At 44.7% G+C, this 22,510-nt stretch overlaps 1 protein-coding gene across 1 annotated transcript in view; it reads right to left on the bottom strand.

Annotated features, from left to right (window-relative positions):
• LZTR1 (leucine zipper like transcription regulator 1) overlaps nt 1-22,510 on the bottom strand; it is a 35,451-nt gene that overhangs the window by 1,969 nt on the left and 10,972 nt on the right. Inside the window, exons 10-19 of the mRNA XM_051771659.1 lie at nt 12,846-12,956; nt 11,573-11,665; nt 10,545-10,640; nt 9,318-9,498; nt 7,313-7,482; nt 5,383-5,539; nt 3,928-4,054; nt 2,707-2,856; nt 2,388-2,493; nt 1,610-1,690 (exon numbers count right to left, since the gene is read on the bottom strand). Of these exons, the coding sequence (XP_051627619.1) occupies nt 1,610-1,690; nt 2,388-2,493; nt 2,707-2,856; nt 3,928-4,054; nt 5,383-5,539; nt 7,313-7,482; nt 9,318-9,498; nt 10,545-10,640; nt 11,573-11,665; nt 12,846-12,956 (1,272 nt within the window). The remainder of the gene's footprint in view (nt 1-1,609; nt 1,691-2,387; nt 2,494-2,706; nt 2,857-3,927; nt 4,055-5,382; nt 5,540-7,312; nt 7,483-9,317; nt 9,499-10,544; nt 10,641-11,572; nt 11,666-12,845; nt 12,957-22,510) is intronic.

Raw genomic sequence — 22,510 nt, 5'->3', positions numbered from 1 at the left:
GGAGATCCCACAGCCACAGACCCCAGCCTGCCTGAGCCCCGGTGACCCATCAGGCTTGTGCATGAGAACAAATCCCCCTCAGAGCCCGTGGCTGGCCCAGGAGCACAGCATCGAGTGTCCGTGCCCAGCCACACCGAGTCACCCAGCCCAGGCCAAAAATCACACACTGAGGCCTCTCAGGCCAAGGGAAAACATTGCATAATTGAGATTTCTTCGTGCACATCTGCTTGACACTCTTCCAGCCACGTTTTGATGAAAACTGTTCTACCAGTCAACAGTTTAAATACAAAACACTTCCCCACATTCTGGTGAGGAAGTACAGCTGAGGAAAGGCCTCAAGCTCCAACTGCTGCTCTCTGAGTGTCGCAGTGTCCGTTCCCCCCACTATGTTCTGGGGACAATCACACCAACCTGTTTGTCTTCCTGTGGCCTTCACTGGGAAGTGAGACTGAGATTTCAGCCCTCAGGGGCTGCAAGGCAATGACCCCAAACCCCAGGGATGTCCCATACCTCACAGTGACTGTTCCCCATCCCTGCTGAACTGGGCTGCTCCAAAGGACTCATGGAGCCAGAAGAAAACAGGTAAGAGGAAGGCAGGAGCTGTAACTCTCCTCTGGGAGTGATTTCTGGATGCTGGCTCCACTCTCAATGCTTTTTATGCATTTTCAGTTACTTCTGAATGTAAAATGTGTCATGCTCCAGCAACTTTGGCATTTAATGAAGAGCCTGAACACCTCCCTGTCTCCTCTCCAGACACTAACAGGATGTAGCAGAGCTCTCCTTCCCCCAGAGGAGGACTGTGAGTTTAAATATACAAAGGAGAGCAGGCTACTTGAATACTAACTAGGGAATCGTTATCAGTAAGTGTGTAGCATCCAGAAATCCCTATTCTATGATTCACCCACCCATTTCAACAATGCTAATGAGTTGTGCAATGAACTAGTGACATGCTGGGGAACTCTCACGGAGGGATCACATTTTACAGGAACAACTAAATGACAACATCATTATTCTCTCAAGTGAGGACAGGAGTATCGGCACATCAGGCTCTTGACCTTTCCTGCCACTAATGCATCATCCTGCATATCAAAACAGAATCACAGAATCATTAAGGTTGGAAAAGACCTCTAAGACCACTGAGTCCAACTGCTGAACATGGGAACTACAGAAAGCTCAGCCAGGACATGGTAACTCACTTTAGAGCACATGACAATATAACATGTATGACAGAGAACACTTCAAGAGAAATATAAACAGCACACTGATAACTGCTAGTAGGGAGAGATTTGTGCCCTCAGTATACAACAAACTTATCCTGTTACATACCAACCCAACGAGGGCAAGGCACAAAATTAACAGCTGGAAATGGAAGCAATTTTGTGTAACAACTGGTTTTGAAGGTCTTCACATTTCCAGACTAGGCTGTTATAGTCTTTCATTTATTTTTGGTGTGGGAAGTGTGCCCAGCAGTCCTGTCAGCAACATGCAGCCAGCTCTCAGCTGTCTCACACGAGGAAGAATTAAACTGATTCCTATATTAATGTGTCTTTAACCAAGGCAGTGACAGAGGACAGCAGCTCTCAAAAGCCACAGAAAAGATGCAACCAACCTTGGTGAACTGGTGGACGATGATGTGCAGGCAGTGCCTCTTCATGTCCAGGGCCTGGGTCTTGTCAGCTGCCTCTAAAATCTAGAGCAGAAGCAATGATGTGATTTCCCTTCTGCACAGCTCAGGTGCACAAACAGCGTCCTGATGCAAAGCAGGAAACTCCTCTGAGCCAGGGAAACATCTCCATTTTGCATTACAAACTGAATCTTTTCTGAACTATTCAAAAATAAGCCCTGGATTTAAAATGTATGGAGTCCTCAGGAGTTAATAAGCAGGAATTGCTTCTGCTCGTGCTGCAGAGGGTTCAGGAGCTGGCATTGGCACTGGGGGCTTTCTTACCACACAATATCTCTTGTCAGCTCAAACTCCACTCCCAGATCCCATCAGCATCACTGATAAAACAAGACTAATGTCACCTGCACATCACCACTTGCCCTGGTAGAAATGTCTGCCAAAAAGGGTTTGCAGCTCTGTGCTGAGCTTACAGTGAATCTTAGGAAGGCCTTTAGAAACACAGTTCTGCAATGGGGAATGAGGAGCTCAGCAGGAGCCAGGTGAGCAGTACCTGCTGAACCCTTTAGCACAGCACAGGAGCAGAAGTGACACAAAAATCAGATAAGGAGCAATGCTGCTGAAGGCTGGGCTCTCACACACATGCCACTGCCATTGGAAGGGGCTCGGCAGTCTCAGTGACTTGGCACTGGGGGTACCCACTTGACCAGACCCCTTGGCTTTCCTCTAAAACAAGTGACTACTTAAAGTGCTTGGGGACAATTACCTGGAGCACATTCTCCACTGTGACATTCATCTCCAGGTTCTGCTTACAGTAGGCTTGGAGTCTGTTGTTGGAGAAGCCGTAGTAGTAAGGTGCAGCAAAGAGGTACCTGTTCATCCCATTGAGGAATAAACCATAAAGCAAAGGTAAGAGCACTGATGGCAAACACAAATCCCTGTCAGCAGTGACAGTGCAGAGCCTGTTAGTGTCACCCTGACAGACCATCCTCTCACGCTGTGCCGGGCAATCCAAAGCAAAAGGAAGGTGACCTGCTGGACATGCACTCAGACAGATCCTTCAGTTCCTTCAGATTTAAGGATACAGGGAGTCTTCAGGAGGCATGTTCACTTCTCCATAGTAGATGTATCTAAGCATGGACTCGAATGCTTGCTTGCTGGGAACCATTTCACCTATAGAAATGTTCACTTGCCCATCCTCTGGCATGAAGGAGCGGAACATGGCTTCGAAGTAACTGGAAAGGAAAATAAAACTGATGTAACACATTCTGCAGACAGATGGTTTTAGCCAGTATTGTTCAAAGGCTGCAATCCCAGAGCAGAAAATTCAGTTGACAACCTGGGCAAAAACACTGCTAAATTATTTTTTCATATATGTCTGCCACTGAAAACTCCAAATATAATCCCCTTAATTACCATCAGCACTACCTGAAATTCATCTGTTTCTTGAAAACTAGGACACGTGGTGCTTTGATTTTTGTCTACTTTGCATAAGACCCAGCAGAGAGCTTAAAGTATTATGAATTTCCTCGGTATCTACAGGCTGCCAATCATCAGGGCTGGTTTAAGAGCTGTAAAATGCTTCTGGTAAAACACCACGGCAACTAATACCGAATATTGTTACTGGGACTGGAAAAAAATTGCGACAGTATTTGAAATAGAGATTTTATGAGACCACTTAATGTTTGGCAGAATGTAAGGTGCAGGTCCACAGAACACACAAGTGCAGGACAAAGCCACTTCACCCATGTCCTGGGGAGGGAGAATAGTCCCAACTTCAGCAAGGTGAACTCCTTGTCTCTGCATAAAGTATGGGAACAATCTACTCTGTTATGCACCATTTTTTGTTGTTTATTCATAACTGGTCTTAAATATCAGTAAGAGAAAGAAATTCAAGTTCCACATGATCCAATATGAATGTTCATGGTCAGAAGGTTCCTTCTGACCTCAGTGGACATTTGTTGCTTTCCACTTCACCGAAACCACCTTATGTTTTCTACCCTTTTTCCCTTCCTGTGATTTTACAGATTCTTTGTCTTGCAGTGCAGCTTCTCACACATCCTCTGGAGAATCTCTGCAGTTTTAATTTCCTCCTATCTTTCCCTGCTGGGTATCAAATGGAAAAAAAAAAGTTAATCACTATAGCTTAAAGGCTTATTACACTCATTGAGCAAAGCTGCCTCTTACAGTTCTTGCAGATATATAAGTTCCTCCCTGTCTCCTGAAACAATCCAGCTGAGCCCAGACTACCCAGCATGGCACTGTACTCACACAGTGTTTGTTCCAGCTTTAGGAACAGGGCTCACCTGGAGCGAGCTGCCAGGATGGCCTTGTGGGCTGGCCTTGGGTGCCCATCTAAAAGCAGGATGATATCACAGAATTCAGTCCCAGCTCCTTCCAGGTAAGCCTTCATGTCCTGGATCAAGGATGTTCCTGAAATTGAACGGGAGGAAATAAAGACTCAACAGTTCCAAGTGACCAGGTACTGCTGAACTAATACATGGCCAAGCCAGAGCTCCAGACCCTCTTTCCTTTGGCACCCTTGGGCTGAATTTCAGTTAAGCCCTTCTTTATAATTTTAGAGCAATATGAGCTTCATCCTTCCCCATCACAACCCATTCCCTACTGCCCATCCTAGAACCAAACCTGTCAGCTCTGCCCTCTGTTGCTGACAGCAAACACCAGTTGTGGCCACAGTGAGAGGTGCTCTCTGTAGGTACGAAATCTGATTTTTCCCCTCCCTTTTCATTGTTTCCAACCATGAGGAATATAAAATTTTGTCTTAATGAAAAATCCCAAATCAGCAATAAAGGTTTCTTTTATCCAATATTTTAATCAATCTTTGAAAATATACAATAACTGAGAAACAGAGCACATTCAAGTCTGATTCAAACTCACTCATATTTTCAAAATTCATCTTTCAATTTTTGATATTTGGGTCTCACACCATTCCAGTTCTGGATACAGGAAGTGACTGTGCCACCTCCCCCACTGGTGCCTCTCTCCTGCCTGGGACAAATGCCAGCCAAAGCCCTTCTACCCAACCTTCAAGGACTGGCTTCCTCCTCTTTCTCTCCAGTTCCCAATTATTTTTTGCAGTATTCTAAACCAATACTGCCAATGCCTCTGAACTTTGCGGCCCCAGAAAATTTCATTTTTACATTCCTTGCTTTGTATGTCAGAATGTTAAAATGTTGAGTAAGAACTAGTCCCAAATCAGTCCTTGATGAATTCCATGATAGAATTGTAAATCAAATCTTTGTCTTCTCTCTATTTCTTGTTCCTTTCACACACACATGCACACACACACACACACACAGCAGTGCCTTACTCACAAGATCCTCCTCCTCCCTCCTGGTCCTCCTTGGTGAACACTTATGAGCAGGCTGATTCCCCACTCACCTTTGTCACCCTCCAGCCACTTACACCGACTGTCCACTGCCTTTTTTTGGGTCATTCTTTACACCCTTCTGCTCCTTCTCTCATCTCTCTGAACAGGATCAGGATGGTTTATTGCAAAAACATGACTATATTTCCCGTGGCCTCTCATGTGCTTTGATGGGACACTGTTCTGACCAAAACTAAATGAAAAAAGAACTGTCGTACCCTGTCTCAGTCTAGGAAAGAGCCTGAGCACAGTCATCCCAACTGGGAACTGGTGGCCTGCAGTGGGCTGTTTTCCAGGCTGCTTCTCAGGCTAAATAAACCATTAGCAATGCCAATGCAGCCCACACAATTACTCCATAAAGCATGGAAGTTACCGATGTCGAGCGGCTGGTCAGAATGTGTTCGGACAGGAGGCTGCTGCTTCCTCCGGACGATCTCCACGATGAGGGATGAAGAGAGATGCTCAAACTCCTTCATCATTATGACTTGATTAAAATGGGACTCCTTCACCACAAAGTTCAGGCAATGTTCCTTAAAAACACACCAATAATAATTAAAAATTTTATGGTTTATTGTTTGAAGTCGTCTTAAAGTATCCCATAAATGTGACCATGTTACATGTGCCATCAGCCACTATCAAACCATTATATCCTTATCCTTCCTAAGTGACCATTTAGGGTCCCACTTGAACATGGAAATCAGGACAGTTCTAAGCACCTAGAAAAACTGGACTAGAAATACTAACAAGGAAGAACTTAATTGTTTCCCATCTAGGTGCTCCGAAGCTTTCTAAAACAGGAATCTCAGGAGGCACCAAAAACCTCACGGAGCTAACGAAGATTGGTTGCTATCTCATAATAATTCTTAACATAATTAGATACCAGAAGTTAATTAGAAGGGTGAAGAGATCTTAACTCTTGACACTATCCATTCAGGGTCCAAAGAGTTTGCAGGATTCTTTGTGTGGGTTTTGCCTGAACCTTTTACATAAAGGTAGCAAACAGTTTGAGAGCTCTGGCAGACTCTTGTGTGATAAACTTCTTACAAAAATCAGTGTGGTGGAAAGGTGACAAATGAACCAGACCTAATGCTGAACAGCTAGAGACAAAAAAAGGGCACTTCACTTGCCAGTGTGAACCAAGGCTTTCCCTCAGTACACTTTCATAAGCAATAAATACAATCTACACCAGCTCACCATAAGGTGGGTACAAATTCACCCAAAGAATAGTTACTACTACCTGTTTTCTGCCAGGTTATTTCACCTGGGATCCAAATGGATCTGTCAGGATGAGCAGACTTCTGCAGAGGACCCACCCACGAGGACTAACACACACCTGAGCAGACAGGATACCAGCTCAGGGTGATCCTGACTGACTGGAGCTGTGTGGAAGAGCCCCTGTCACCCCACAGGCAGCCAGGGCACGTGGGGGCACCTGGCTGACCTGAGATTATTACCACCAATGCTTGTGCTTCTGGGCAGCAATGCACCACGGTCCTGTGCACCAAAGACTGTGCCAGCATTTACATACTTGATGCTGACTCTGCTGCTGTCCTCCTGGATGGCTTTCCTCCCCCAGATTCAGTGCAGGCAAAGTGCCTGAGGAAGTGCTGGTGCATACTGGTTTCTCCAGCCTCATTGTGCTGTCAGCTGCCAGCAATACAGTCACTGGGATGCACAGCCTGAATATCATCAAACAGGCACTGCGGGGTCCTGCTCTGGCCCTTGGACTGGGGGCAGGAGCTGCCTCCCTGCAGCTTCAGCAGAATCAGCTCTGGGCACTGTGGTGGGATCAGCCCAGCCCAGCATACCCTGGGCTGCAGCCGGGGGAAGCAACTCTACCCTGACTGTCAGCAAACACCCAAAAGCCCCTGACCCACCACACAGAGATGGAGAATCACAGGCACATTTTGTTTTTCAGATCAAAGGCCCAAGAACAGAATTCAGTTTTTCCATCAGCCCAGGGGAAAGAACCTGCTTCCAGACTCTGTATTTATAACACAGCGGGACCAGGAAATGCACTGGTTCCATCTTGCTGCAGCAAGAGTGAACTGACGAAGAGCCAAAGTCACTCTGCCCTTGACATACCACAAAGCAGATATGGAAAAATATTGAGCACTTCGTGAAAAAAAACCTACAAAATATCATGAGCCACTGCAGGACAACCCACACTAAATATACTCAAGCAATGGTAATTATAGGAAGGATGAATTTGCAAAAGCTGATAGCTCTGGCAAAACATTACTTAGATAAATTTTATTTTTAAAAATTTCTTATCAGTTACTTTGTATGCAGAATGTGATTACCTTTAGCTGATCCAGTTGAAGCTTGTTAGCATTCTCACACACAATGAGCACGTTCTGCAGATCTACGGATGCTTCGATATACTGAAGGCAGAGTTGTTCCAGTCGAGAGAGCTTGAAGTTTAAGGCCAGTTTGTACACATCCATAATGAGTAACACATCCTGCACGTGCCCTGAAATTGTAAGAGACAAAACTGCGGGAGAGCTCACAGAACAAAAAGAGGAGCCCTTCCAAAATTATTTCTTTTTACGTCAACCTGCGCAGATGGAATGGTAAGAATGGTCAGCAACTGGAGTATTTTTACAGAGAAAAGATTCCACTCCTGGTTAGATAAAATCTGAAAAAAAGGAGTTTCAAAATTGAGGCACTCGACAACCACCCTGAAGGATTTTTGGACAAAGATTTTGTGACAACCTGGACCACAGTTTTTTAAAACCCTCAAAAGAAAGTGAAGTCTCTAAAATCCCTGACAAGCTCTGGAGCTTGCAGCCCAATTTCCCACAGTGCCCAGCTGCCAACAGCCCTGCCAGAGTCCTTGGGTTTTACACAGTATTAGCAACCAGCTCCCTGATTCTGACAGGCCCTGCTGAAGGCACTCTGTGCTATCACTCTGTGCTTGTGTGTGCACAGATCTGTAGCTGGTCTAGAAGAGAGGGCTGAGGTGAGAGAGGGGCAGTGGGGACTCTCTAGACCACTGCAGCGGGGCTACTAGCACACCAACTCAAGGAATAATCCCCCACAGTCTTTGCTTTCCTCACAGGAGATCTCTGCCCATCTGCTCTAACTACGTTTTAATAGAGAAAAGCCCTCTTGCATGTCTCGTGCCTTCCCTGTGTCTAATTGGAAAATCCCATTTGATAAGCATGCCCAATTCCATTAGCTCAGCCTCTGGATGGCTCCCCAAGGTGCTGCTCTCTGAACTGAGAGGAGCAACTAGGAATAAAAATGGGCAGGGTAAGACCACTGGAGGATCCCAGCAGAAAGGGAAGTGCCAGCAAGAATCTTTGATGAGCTGGGGGAAGGGGAGCAGGCTGCCTGGGAAGCCTGTAACAATGGGAAGAGCTCAAGGGTACAAGCCTTCCCTTGGTCTGAGTCTGTCCCGAGGTGAGGGGTGCTGAGGGTCAGCAAACAGCAGAGAGAGGGACCTGGCCACGTCAGCAGAAACCAAGGAACAGATTCCCTCATCCCCACTCACTGGGATCATTCTCAGACAGGCCTCTTTGCAGGAAAGCCTTGGCACAACTGCACAGAAATCATTCCTTTTCTGAGAATCACCTTTACAGAAATGAAAGATCCTGGAGTGAAGCTGAAGCAAAGCTCAGTGCTAGGACAGCTGTACCTCACTGTGCCCTTCTGCAGCTTCCCCAGCCCCAGCAGCTGAAGTTTTCCCCGTGTATCCAATGGTATCCAGCCCCACTCCCATGGCCCCACAGCCCTCATCACTCACACAGCCAGGATCTGGATTTCCTGTGTGGGTGCTGAGAGATCTCTGGCTGTTACTTCACAGCCCACAAGCGTTTTTAACTCCAAGAACTTCGATTAATGCATCAAATGGATTTTTCCTTTCTTGAGGCATTTCTTTGGATTGGCATTTTGAAGAGGTGATAAATACTGACTTGCTCTGCCTTTCTGTGTGGGCTCAGTTTGCAACGGATCAAAAGAGCAGCAGAAAAAGGAAATAAGCCAAGCCAGGATACATGGTTCTTCCAGGCAGAATACTGTGATATTCAAAACACCACAATATTTCTGTTTGTTTGTTTGTTTGTGGTTTCTTACACTTTTGGAATGATCAAGAACCTGTTTTTCCTTAATATTTAAAAATAACTAGGGAAAAAACCCTCATGATTAGTATGCTCTGATAGAAGTGTGCTTTTTTTTTAATCTCAGATCAGTAACTGAGTGCTCAGAACGGGACTGGTCATCTGCAAATGCTTGATCCTGCTGTCTCAAAACAAATGTTTGCCCCTGGGTGCCCGTGTTACTTTACCCTGACCCTGCTGCCCCTACCTTTGCGGGGGTACTTTATTTTATCTGTGTACAGGAACTGCATGAGCACCTCGAAGGGCTGGGCCTCAGCCTCTCGGATGGGCACTTCCAGCAGCGGCTGCAGGCGGCACAGCTTGACATTCCCCCCAATCCCATCCTTCTGGCACGTCTGTCCCTCGTCTTCAATGTCTTGCTTTGATTTCTAAGGAAAGAGAAAAACCACTCAAACAGGCACAAGGCTGTGCCAGCTCACACATGTCACCATCAAACCAGAGGATCTTTCTCCTGACTCCACATTCTTCAAGACCCAGGGTCTCTTTAGCTTTAGGATTATCTTCAAGGTAACAAGGAATTCATATGTCTTAGACTTGCTGTTCCATATCCTGTGACACACATGGATCAGAACACAAGTGAGCTCCTGGATGCAGCTCAAAAGCAAGATGTCAGAGCAAGGGAGGCATGAAGTGCACTGAGCTCACATTTCTGCCCACAGCAGGAACAGTATCGCTCTGTGAAGAAGGGAGAGGTGGGAGTAGACCCTGTCTAGCAAAATCAGAGCTCAAAATGCTGCACAAAAGTATTTTAAACCACTTTGTTACTTTAAGTTTCACTTTGACAGCCTTCCCCTACAGCGGTTGTAAAACAATTAACTAAGGGGCAGTGAGGCATCCACATGTCTTACTGCTGCTTGTGTGCCACGACCTCCTCAAGAGCCATTAAATGTTTGCTGCTGAAAAGCTGGAAGTAGCTAAAATTAATGGACAATGATCAGAGGCACCAGAGGTTCAGCTCTGGAACAAGTCAGGAAATATGAAGGTTAAAGGGAACAGAGGCAGCTCAAACCCTTAGCACTGCCTTCCTTCTCTCTAATCTGTCTGATCTTGTGGGCCATCCCCATGACACGCAGCTCTTACCTCCCCAGAGGGAAGGGCACACACACCTCCCTGGGGTATTCCACAAGATTAGACCTCAGACAGCTACGAGAGCTTCCAAGAACCACACTGCCAAATCCAGATAACTGGATTAACTCTGGCTCCTCCATATTACACTCCTGACACACATCCAGTAGTCTCCATTAATGCTAATGATCCTCTTTATTTGACTTGCTCAAGAGCACCTTAGCATCAGATGCTGCTCTGGTCCTACAGCTGTCTCAGCAGATAACCTTTCTCTGATAACCTTATTCCCAAACTTGGGCAGAATAAGCCTTACCTTGCCACAAGGTTATTACACTTCCAAAATACTCACCTGTTTCAGCCTCTCCCTGGCCTGTATGATTTTCTTTTTCAGCCACTTGCAGCGAGCGGTGACGATCGCGGTGTGCCCTCGGACTCGCTCCTCCTTCTGCCAAAGGCAAAGGCAGAAAACACATGAAACTTTTATCCCCAAATCACATGGTGATGGCAGGTGGCAGAGGTTGTAGAAACCTGGGCTGAACCCCAGGTTACAATACATTTGAAGTTAGAACCAAAGGCAGCCTTGCATCTGCTCTGCACATACAGATGGAATTCAACACTTACTTCCCCAAAGGCTGATGGGAAACACCATTTGGGAAGAGCCCGTGTAACGTTCACTGAGTGGAAACTGTTGTGTAGGTTCAGTGTCACAGATACAGCTTCTTATTCTTGCATCTGATTTTCAGTTTAATTTAATTTTCCCTTTTCAAAATAGCAGTATGGTTTTTGCTACTGTTCTTCATAATCTACTTCCCCTGATGTTGGGGATCTGTTCTCTGAGCTCTGCAAAGCTTTTTCCAATTTTTTTTTTTCCAAAAGGAATGCAGGTAGGTTCAAATTTCTCATGTTTTCCTTCAGGAAACCTGTTCTTTGTAAAATTTTTAGACTGTTTTCATCACTAGAGAATCATTCCCCTGTGCGGCTTTTTCTCATTCTATTTTGTTTCATGGCTCTTGAGATGATAATGGGTCTGCAAACCACTGACCTGCTCTTCCCAGGAGGCAACTGGGACCTGGGAGTACAGAGGTCATTGGTGTATTTTCATATTGCAACTCTATATAACATGCTCTGATAAATTCAGGTTAAGTCAGTGACCCAAAGGCCTTCTCAGTTTAAAAGTTTCTTCTCCTTTGCAGCTTTAAAAATTTACTTGGATTAGTGCAACTTACTAAACCAGGCAGACAGTTCACCAGTGATGCTGCTCTTTAAACTTCATTCCCAGGGTTTCTGGCACAATCATTGCACAATTTGCTTTTTCCCAGCAAACACTACACACACAGTAACACCCCCATTGGCACCTTTCCAATAAATTCTACTCACCTCTCCCAAAACAAACTCCAAGTCACTGAACTGCCTGTTTTCCCAGAGCCTTCCATAGTCTTCATGGAGAGTGCATTTAGGGTAACAAGAAAACTGAAAAAAATAAAACCCCACAGAAGACAGAATTAATTTCAATGGCTATATGAACTTCCAATCTCAAATCACCCTGGAGAAGAGGAGCCTGAGGTCAGACCTCACTGGGGTCTGCAGCTTCCTCAGGAGGGGCAGCAGAGGGGCAGCTCCCATCTCTGCTCTCTGTGATCAGTGACAGGACCTGAGGGAACAGCTGGAGTTGTGTCAGGGGAGGGTTAGGTTGGATATCAGGAAAAGGTTCTTCCCCCAGAGGGTGCACAGGCTCCCCAGGGTAGAGGGCACAGCACCAAGGCTGACAGAGCTCAAGGGGTGTTTGGACAACACTCTCAGGGACAGGGTGGGATTGTTGGGGTGTCAGTGCAGGGCCAGGGGTTGGACTCAATGATTGTCGTGGGTCCCTTCCAGCTCAGGACATTCCAAGATTCTATAACCAAAAGTGCCCACGTTTCATCTACTATCACTGGATTTTCTTATGAACCCAACCCCAGTGTAGTACATAAAGTAGAATGTAACAAGCAAACCAAACACATGCAAGGGTTCATGGTGAGGGCAAGGACAGATAACAAAGGGGAACATAGAAGAACTCTGTCTCATCACAACTTCCTGATATGAGGATTTGGAGGCTGGGAGTCTCTCCTGCTCTCAGGACTTGTCTAAGTGATAAAAATAAACTTCAGTGTAGGTGGGATTTGACCTGGTGTGACTACCTTGAATTTAAAATTTTCTATTCCCACGGTTCCTTGGGGCTGGGAGTGGGAGTACTGAATGGAGATAAAACCTCAGTACAAAATGCTCTGCCTCAGAGCTCTGAACAGGACAGAATATGGAGAGGAACAGTCAATTCTCAAAGAAACAACCTGGCAAATCCCATCTGCTACACTTTCCAATGATTTGTCAAATTAAGTTGTCCTGATCTCTTTAGGACTTCAGAAAGCACTGGAGAGCTTGACCTTACCAAAATGTCTGTCCAGATAACATTTCTCAAAAGATTTTAAAGTCACATATTGACCTTTGGCAGCTGAGTCTGAAATGTAGAGGCTGCCTGCAGGAAGGACATGGAACAAAAGCCATGGAGCTCACAGTGAGCCAAACCAGACACTCCATGGCCAGAGCCAGAGCCAAAGCCAGAAGGATTCCCATGGAACTGGTGTGGATGTGAGTATGTTTCTCAGAGAATTACCTGGAACCTGTACATCTCTCCACTTCTGATGTTATTGTCCACTGTGCCACCAAAGATGTACATGGCATCTGAGATAACGGCTGCTGCATGGAAGAGTCTGCCACTGGGTAACTGGGGAGAGAAAACAGGGCATAAACAAAAAAAAAAGGGCAAAATAGGAGAGGGAATAAATCATAGCCTGTTCTTCTGCCAAGAAAAAGGATCTGCTCTTAACAGATCAGCAGTGAGAAGGGAAAATCAGAGAATCACAGAATATTCCGAGTTGGAAGGGACCCACTAGGATCATGGAGTCCAACTCTTAAGTGAATGGCTCATACAGGGATCAAACCTTGGCGTTATCAGTAGCATGTTCTCACCAAACTGATGTAGTCTGAGGTCATACACACACTTGCACCCTGAGATTCACATCTATTATATTTCAGGATTGCTGCCTGGTGTGTCTAGAACATATTTTCCAGTCACACTGAAGAACACCCACTCCCTGCACCTTCTAGCCACAATGGTACCTACAGAGCACTCTACGTATCATGACAGTTACAAAATATATCGTTTACAAAATTAAACTCAATGTCAACTTTCACATAAAAAAGGAAAATGTGCTTCCAGAAATAAGCAGATTCTGCAAATGTGATTACTGTGCGAACTCGGAGCTTACTCCAAACATTGTCAGGGACCTGAAAGGTAAATGATCATCTACCTCAGCAGGACTGAATCCCAGGCCTGTGAGTGCCTGCCTCCCCCACAGCTTGAAGGGCTGAACCATCTGGCTCAGGCTTCCTAGCAAAGCCCAATTCCGAACAGGAGCCCAAGCTTGGAGCTGTTGGCAGAGCTGGCACCTCAGAGCCACGGCCACGTCTCCATCCTGCCAGCTCCACAGAAAGTAAAGCCCCCCCCACTGCAGCTATTTATAGGGCTGAGGGATGGCACCATCCCTGCAACATACCCCACCCTGGAGCTGCAGCATGGGATGATTTTTTGACAGGGGAAGAGTTGCTGCAAGCTGAAGCCACTGTGACCCTCCTGCAGAGGACAGACCACAGCATTTCTACCCACTTCTGAGGTTACACAAAGGTATGTGATCACATCAGCACATCTCACTGAGAGCTCACAGAAAGGCTGCAAGTGCTGAGAGAAACTTCTTTTTTTCCCCTTAGTTTGATCAGGCTTGTTTTGTCTTCCAGGCAGTAAATCTGATTAAATCTTTGCCAACAAAATAAAAGCCCTCTGGTATAAGAAATCTTTGCTTCTTGTACATATTTATAGACACCACTCAAGTAAACTCAGACATGAAACAAGATTATGTTTATCTGGAGAGGCAGATTTTCCAGGAAACCATGCTGACTGGCAGTTCCCATTCCCACCAACTCACCCCTCTCAACCACAGCATCACACAACGGCCTCATTTAGCCTGTTACTCACCACACTTTCCATGACTTGTTCTTTTCCTCAAACTACAGCTTTTAAGGAGACAATCCCCCAGCCAGTAACTAGGACCAGGGTGTTTTTCTCAGATGTACAAACCACAGATTTGCTCACCTTAAAAAGCACATTTGCCCATTTAAACAAACCATCTGGATTCCTCTGGATGAACAAGATGCCTTCTGTCTCCAGCATGTTTCATGGATACTTTATCAAAGAAACTTCAGAGTTGGTGCTAATAAATACTGTAATGGGAGGATTATGGAACAACATTGATCTCTTAGTACATTCCTGCCTGGCCCCTGTTTGATACCTCTTTGAAAGAGGATGAGATCCCTGTCAAATATCATCTGTTTTCTGTGGTCTCTGCTCGTTATTGCAGTAATCTCATTAACTAAATAAGATGTACTGATTGAAATAATCAACCATATTATACTGGGTTAAAAATACATCTGTCACCTTTATCAACTGGAGCTCCAGCCTTATCCCAAAACATGAAATTTGCTTGCCCAGACCTACTCCCACACAGCTAGTCAGGCAGGTATTAGCTGTACTGCAACATCCTCCTCACAACTAACTGCCACTAAAACCAAACAAAACAGAACCATTCTGTCAGAGCTCAAATGCAGCTCACCTGCTTTAGACTTATTCAGGTCATTTTCCACATCTTTTTTTTTTTAAAATAAATAATATTTTAGCTTTGAATTTAATTAAAATAATTCTCAAAATTCTCTAGTATTTGGTTTTTAAAAGCTGCCATTGTATTTAACAACTACCTTATTTTCAATCAAAAAGCCTTACAGCTTTGCAACAACTGGTGCCAGAAAACAAACACAAACCACTTGAATATTTAACAAAGTAAGATCACAGTTGCAGTTCACATCATGTTCAACTCCAATTATCTGAATGGGATGTTGTGACAATTATTTTTCATTTGTAATGGCTGCTACTGGCCAAGGAACCAGAGCTCTGCACTTATACTAATAACTTAAGCAATCAAACAACTCCACTTTCTAAATACACCGACCACATTTTTAAAGAGAGAAATGTAAAATATGGAAGGACAGCCCGGAACAAGGAAGGTCATGTCCAGTTCATCAAAACATTGTGCAGCTGAGGGTTTCAGGGTGTTTGTTTTGCTGAATCAGAACAGCAGAATTCAGGCCAGCACAAATCCCCCACAGGGAGATGACAAGTGGTCACATTCTGATGCCACTCGTGTGGGGAGCAACACTCAGCTCTCCCAGGACCAAGGATCTGGCCAGAGGAAAACTTTGTCCCAGTGCAAACCAGGGGAGCTGGGTCCTCAAGAAAATATTCAGGAAAAAAAAAGGTTAATAGAGCTCAGGAGCACAAACAGCTGGAGAAACATAAACAGCTGGAGAGACATGCTGGTCCCCACATTCCTCAATCACCAATTCCAGACACCCAGAACCTGCCCCATCTTGATTTTTTTACTGGGAGACCTCCCAAGCTGCCAAATCCAGCTGCTGAATACACTCAACTCAGGTAGAGTTTATAAGGAACAGCTACAAAATACCATCTATTTTGCTACCCAGGATGGTCAGAAAGGATGAGAGGAAACAGCCTCAAGTTGCAGCAGGGGAGGTTTAGTTTGGACATTGGGAAACATTTTCTCCCAGAAAGGGCTGTAAGCATTGGAACAGGCTGCACAGGCAGTGGTGGAGTCACCATCCCTGCAAGTGTTCAAAGGTGGGTGGATGTGGCACCTGGGGACACGGGTTAGTGTGAATATGACAGTGCTGGGTGGATGGTTGGTCTTGATGATCTTAAAAGTCTTTTCTAACTGTAATGATTCTATAATTCTATGATTTAATTCCATCTGCTGGTACAACTCCAGATGGTCGTGTGTGTATCCAAAAGGATTTGTCCTTCTCATTCCCAGTGCACACAGGAATGCTAAAAATCACAGACTAAAAGGCACTGCCAATCTGAGTGCATCTGTCAGCTCTAGATCTTGTATTTACCACCCCACCAACATGATCTCCTTACTTTATTAGCAGTGCCTGACAAAAGGAATTCTGGATTCCATCCTGACACCTCCAGTGATGGGGGCTGGCACCCCTCTCTGAGCTACACTACTCTGTTTCATCTGTTGGAGTGGCTTCTCTATTTAAGGTTAATGAGATTTGCATCTGAGGCTCTTCCCAAGCTGGAATCTTTGCTTTCAAAAGCAGACCTCATTAGTCACCTTTGCTTCCCCTTCAGTACCCCCCTCCACACTGCCAGGATGACTCGAGCCATCATTTTCAAAACACAAGTATTTCACAAGTCTTTTTCTCTTCCTCATTTCTTGGGCTCAGACTCACCCTGAATCCCTGTCTAGGCAGCTCAAATGGAGTTTACCCTGTGCTGCTCATCAGGGTTCTGATTTGACTCCCAAAGCTGTGCATTAGTGTTGCTTCTCCCTGTGCCAGAGTACCCAGCAATCATTCAAATTGCCTTGATTACAGCCCTGAGCATCAGCTTTGGGGCTGAGCACACATACCTGAAAATAAACTCAGTTAAATCTGTGTAAACCCCTGCATAAACTCACTGATTTAAATTTTGACCTCACCAGGAACACATTTAGCTTCATTTAAAGTCCTTAATAAATTAAGTTGAAGCAATGTAAAAGTAAAATTAAATAGTTAAAAAAGTAAAATTAATCATTTCCACTCAGGGGTCAATATTAGTCCACTCTATGCAATTTAGAACTTGCATGTGCAGAGTCAAGGCTTAAATGGTTCTTGGATTATAGCTTAAGTTAAAATAGCTGAAGCTAAATTGCAAAGGAAAAAAAGGAGCAGAGAAGTAAAGCCATACACAAGGCTGAAATTTCTCTCTTCTCCTGGAATAAATTTAATTTCCACTTTTGAAGTCTTTTTCACTTCCAGGTGTTTCTTTATTTACCTCTGAGTCTGCTGGAGGTGCTTGTTTAACTGTTGTTATGCTGAAATGTAAAGCAAATACATCCCAAGATGTTTTTAAACCCTGTTCTCCAGAGGGCAGGGAGGGAGCTTCCCCTGGGGCAGACACTCTCAAACACTGCTGGGTAGGACACCTGGCTACAAGATTTCAAAACAACAGTGTGTACAAGTAGAGATGGGAGGCACGAGAGACCAGACATGGAGCAGGATTGCCTCGCAGCTGCAGCTCCAGAAGATGATCCCTGTGTATCCAGAACACTCAGGGTCAGTCCAGAGAAAGCTCCACGGTCTTGTTTGAAGCCCATGACTGTGACTGAACCATTTCACAAATTAGTCACATACATTTCTTCTGGTTTGTGCAGTGACAGAGGCACACAGTAACAAAATCCTTCACACTGATTGCTTGTTGTCTGCCTTCTTCCTCCCATGGCTCTCCATGAATCACAGAATGGTAGATGGGTTTGGGTTGGAAGGGACCTTAAAGCTCTTGTTCTACTCCCTACCATGGGCAGGGACACCTTCCACTAGACCACATTGCTCCAAGCCCTGTCCAACCTGGCCTTGAACACTTCCAGGGATGAGATGAGAAGCTGAGGGGTTTGCTCACTGCAAGTAGGCAGAACACAGGTCACAAAGATAGTGAAGAGGAAATATCCCTCAGTTGTTCCCACAGCCTGAGGCAGCCTTCTCACATTTTGGCTTGATGAAAAAACAGGGCAGATGGATTGCTCCAAAGTGACAACCTGTGCTTTATTCCAAAGCTGACCAACACACTGGAAGAGGATAAAGTAAAACCTTTTCGAGCTGACAGGCCCCAGTAGGGCAGCACTCACAGCCCTGCCCATGGCCCAGCCCAGCTCTTCTGTACCACTGGCACAACTGGGGCAGGGAAAAAATGGAACTTTCTTGTAGTGAGATTCATCCTCTTGCCTGTGAGGAAAGCATTAGCTATGCTGTTACTGCAGGCTGTGAGTGCTTGCACTGTTGCAGTGCTTCTCTTCTCTCTCTGACTCCTTTCTCAAACCATTTTAACATGTTTCTGTGCTTTTTTCACTGAAACTTCAACAATATGGGCAATACTAGGAAACAGCTAAAATCAAATCCTCTGTAGTTGTTTCAAGGCTCTTCTTTCTCAGAAGCTTTGTTATATTTACAGAACAGATTTATAACTGTGCAAACGTTAACTCTCCTCACACTCAGCTATAAATGAGTAGGCATTATGGAGGCTGACTGTTGCACTGAACTCCAAAGCCAGTAACAATGTGCTCAAATCTCTTTCACAACCCAGGAACATCAGTGAGCTTCTCTATCCTTCAGTACCACTAAAAATTCAAAGCTAAAACGAAATAAAAATACCAAAGCCATCAACAAAACAACCTGGTGAACCCAAATATATTAAAAGTTTAAAAAAGCATCTGTTTTTCTCTGAAACTGAAGAAAATCAGCTACAACAGGTTGAAATGAGTTGTCACTACTGGGAGCTGTTGATGCTCAAGATGTTTCCACACTGTCACACCAGGTAACAGCATCAAACTCAAACAGATGGGCAGACAGAGCTTTGGATAGTCTTTAAGTTCAAGGAGGTTTAAGGATTTAAAATGTTTTCCCATGCTTGGTGCAGACAATCTCTGCTTTCAGACAAAATTGGAACAGACACATGTTAGAGTGAACTTCAAGACATGCAGCTCTATGAATAAAGAGGAGCAGGCAAATGCTGAAGGGTTTTACTGGGTTTTTCCTTAGGCTGTCATTCCTTTATTGGGCCTTTCTGTAGGCTCTCATTCCTTTCAGATGGCAATGGACTCTTCCATCCCAGTTAATTGCTGCAGGTACCAAAGAATAAACAAAGTGCCCAACTATTAATTTTAAAAATCTGGCCTGGTATGGACCTGGGAACACAGCTTGGGCACAGGTTTCTGTCACCTGTAAGGAGGAGCACCCAGCTAACCATGAGCCAGGCAACTGCACCACCATCCCAAGAAAGCTCCCGAGTAAATCCTCCTCGAAGCTACTTCCACCACATGAAGGAGGTGACTGGGACCAGTCAGCAAGGATTTGCCAAGGGCAAACTTTTCCTGACTAACCTGATCGTCCCCTTCAAAATGCTTCATGGGTTCTCAGGGAGTCTGTGCTTGAGACCAAATTGTCTGGAGCAGCTGAAATGCTGGAGGCTGATATTCCAAAGGACTTATCCAGGCTGGAAAAATGGGCTGATGGGCATCTCGGGAAGTTCTGCCAAGTCCTGGCCCTGGGACAGAGTCATTTCTTGCAATGATACAGGCTGGGGACTGGCTGTTTTGAAAACAAACGTGGCGGAATCCCCCCCTCACCTGCTGCCCACGCTGTGGGATGAGTCCAGCACACGGGGGACAAGGGGGGGGCTGGGTTAAATCACCAGATCCAGAAGTGAAGTCACAGTAACAAAAGTTTGTTGGTTGCAGTGACACCGTTTGGGATTGTGCTCTGCACTGAGGATGAGATTTTCCCATCTGGCATCCACTGGAGAGCACGGAATGGAAACAGGAAGGTCAATTCACTAACAGTGACATCCAAACACGTGCCAGTATAACTGCAAAGGTCAGAGTTTGAGGCTGTCTGTAACCTGTTTACAGCTGTAACAACAGTAAATGCTATTTCCTTTAAAATCGTTTCAGTATATCAGTTGCAAATTTAAAAAGCAATGTCAGTGCATAATTCATCAGAGATCATGAGGTACAGTTTGAAGAGCAAGTATTGCCAAATCCAATGAACGTGTCACAAAAGATCATACACTGAAATCTGACAATACCTGACGAGAATCCAGTGACCAACCATTTGCTTCTCTTTGGCACACGGTGTGGATTCAAAAATCCAATAACCATAATAGTACTTTAAGTATCTTAATCTGACTTCCTGTATAAACCAGCCTACCAGACTGCCTTGAAGAGGTACTGAAGTGGAGCCTTTCTTTGAGGAAAACTTTCTTTTTAGAAAATATCAAATCCTGGCTTAAACATAATGAAGACGTACCAAAAAACTCCAATAAAATGTTCCAATGAATCATTACCCTCATTCTTTACAATTTGCAAACTTTTACTTCCTTTTCTTTTTCAGTCTGGATATTTCTAGTTTCAACTTGAAGCCACTGGATCTTGCTTTATCTTTTACCAACATATTAAAAAAAACTCTGTTCCCCAGGTGAGCCAGGGAAGAATTAATTTCCTACAGCTAAAAGAAACCTCTCTTCACAGCTGGTCACTGGGCTTCCCATCTTCAACCATTTTCTGATTTTTTCTCTGAATAACCTCCTTGATTTGTGAACACAACATGGAGAGATGTTATACTGGAAGATTTATTTAATAAACACAAGGATCATGTGTTTATGTTACTTACTGACACTACACTGTGTCAGCTTCTGGAGCCAAGAATATCACAGCACTTCTATCCATTTCACACCACAGGGAGCTCATCTCAGCTCCCCACAAGAGCTGGGGATTTAAGTCACTGTTTCCAGGGATGCTGTAAGGGAAACCATGAAGCCCAGACCACAAACCCTGTTCTAGATGTACCCTCCAGCCAGACTGAAACATGGACTGTTTGTGTCCCCCTTGAGAAGAAATCCAAATCCCTGAGTGGACTGTTATTGTAATCAGTAATTGGCAAAACTCTGGACAATTAGATATTAGGGGAAAGCTGAGATTTTCTGTTGTCTTCCAAGGTTGTTGACAAAAGTTTATACAGAGTAACTGCTCCTCATTCAAAACCATCTTTCAAATCTTTCCATTACCCAATTTCATACCCCTTTAACATGAGCCATGTTCAGTTTGTGCTGTTCCAACTCCTTACTGGTGAGTGAGCTACAGAAATACTCCTTCTGCCTATCATCTACATCATTAATATTCTGCTTTCTCTGGGAAAATCCTATAAAAGTATGTAATAAACACCTATCAGAAAGGATATGAACACAAAATTGACAAACAGAAATCGAGCTGTGTAACAATGTTAAGTTACTCTCAATGCTACAGTTACTCTGGTACCCAGGTTCTTCTAAATAATAACATTTTCGAGCTGTCTCTCTCCAGCTCACTGAGCACAGACCTGCAAAGGGCACTTGGTATGAAGCTCCTACATTTTTATGAAAGGTTTTCTAAAGAGGATGCAAGCTCAAACACTACATATTATCTATAAACACCAAAAGTATCAGTCCTCTCTCTGGACTGTGAAATGCTCAGTTTTATCTCTCCCAGCAGAAAATTTCCCTGCCCACCTGCGAGGTAGATCCTGTCAGGGGCCTTGCTGCAGGAATCTGGGGGTTTGTGCACACAATCTGGGGGTTTGTGCACACAACAACGTTTCTTTTGCATAAAGATACCTCAGCGGGTGTAAGTGACCTCTGCACAGGGAGACTGGGGCAGACTCACCCACAGGAAGATGAGTAAGTCCTTTTACTCCTCCTCAGCTGCCCACAAGCCACGTCACCGTAATCCACTTGAAAAACTCCAGGACTGAGCCTCCAAGTAAGCCCAAGAAGGTTACCAGCACATTAACCTCCCTTTTGGCTTACTAAAAGAAAAATTAAGAGCTTTGAAAGTCAGAAATTTTTACTGCTCTTGGCTTTGAAAGGCCCGATTGTGAGACTGAAATGTTTCACAGGTCAAGTTTCAGAGATTTCCCTTGTAGCTTCAGGATGGCTCGTCAGTCCCTGCAGCCACAGGGAGATGACAAGAACTGTCTGTCAGCTGTGCAAGATGGAGCATTCTCCCTGTTACTGCCTTCCTATTTTTTATGCTGCTCCAACCTTCTTCAGAAAGTCAAGGATATTTCGAGTTCAATAGGAAAACTTGAGGCAAATAAAAAAATCTATTTCTTAATTTTGAAATCTTCTGATAGCCCTGTATAAAGAAAATCCAGCACTCCAGGAAGCTTTGGCAGTGTTACACAGGCAGGCAAGGACTCAGAGAAGATATTCTTGTGACTGCCTTAGAAAAGTAAAACCCCCAGCTGTGAAGATCATCTAACAGTGAAGATGGAGAAGAGCTCTGTGTGCTCTGTAAAATATATATGTACATATATATAGGTCTGAGGACCTACAGACTGCAATTGTGCAGCTCAGCAAGGACATCTTGATACTCATTTTGGAGACATCCTAAAGGCATAAAATGGCAGCTCCTGGTTTATTTTTGAAGGACTGACCTGTTCCATTTCCATTTCTCCTCTTCTACCTATTTAAGCCCCCATCTCACAGCAAGGCACTGTCAAGAATTCTGAGAGCCCTGGGCAGAGAATTAGGACAGGTCAATTTTGCCAGACCTGTTCCCAGCTTTGTTCTACCTGTTT

The sequence above is a fragment of the Manacus candei genome, unplaced genomic scaffold, assembly GCF_025592945.1.
Source record: "Manacus candei isolate 608988 ecotype Guabito, Panama unplaced genomic scaffold, ASM2559294v1 h1tg000139l, whole genome shotgun sequence".
Classification (NCBI taxonomy): domain Eukaryota; kingdom Metazoa; phylum Chordata; class Aves; order Passeriformes; family Pipridae; genus Manacus; species Manacus candei.
Note: the sequence above shows the minus strand (reverse complement) of the source record. Positions and strands in the feature narration are given on the sequence as shown.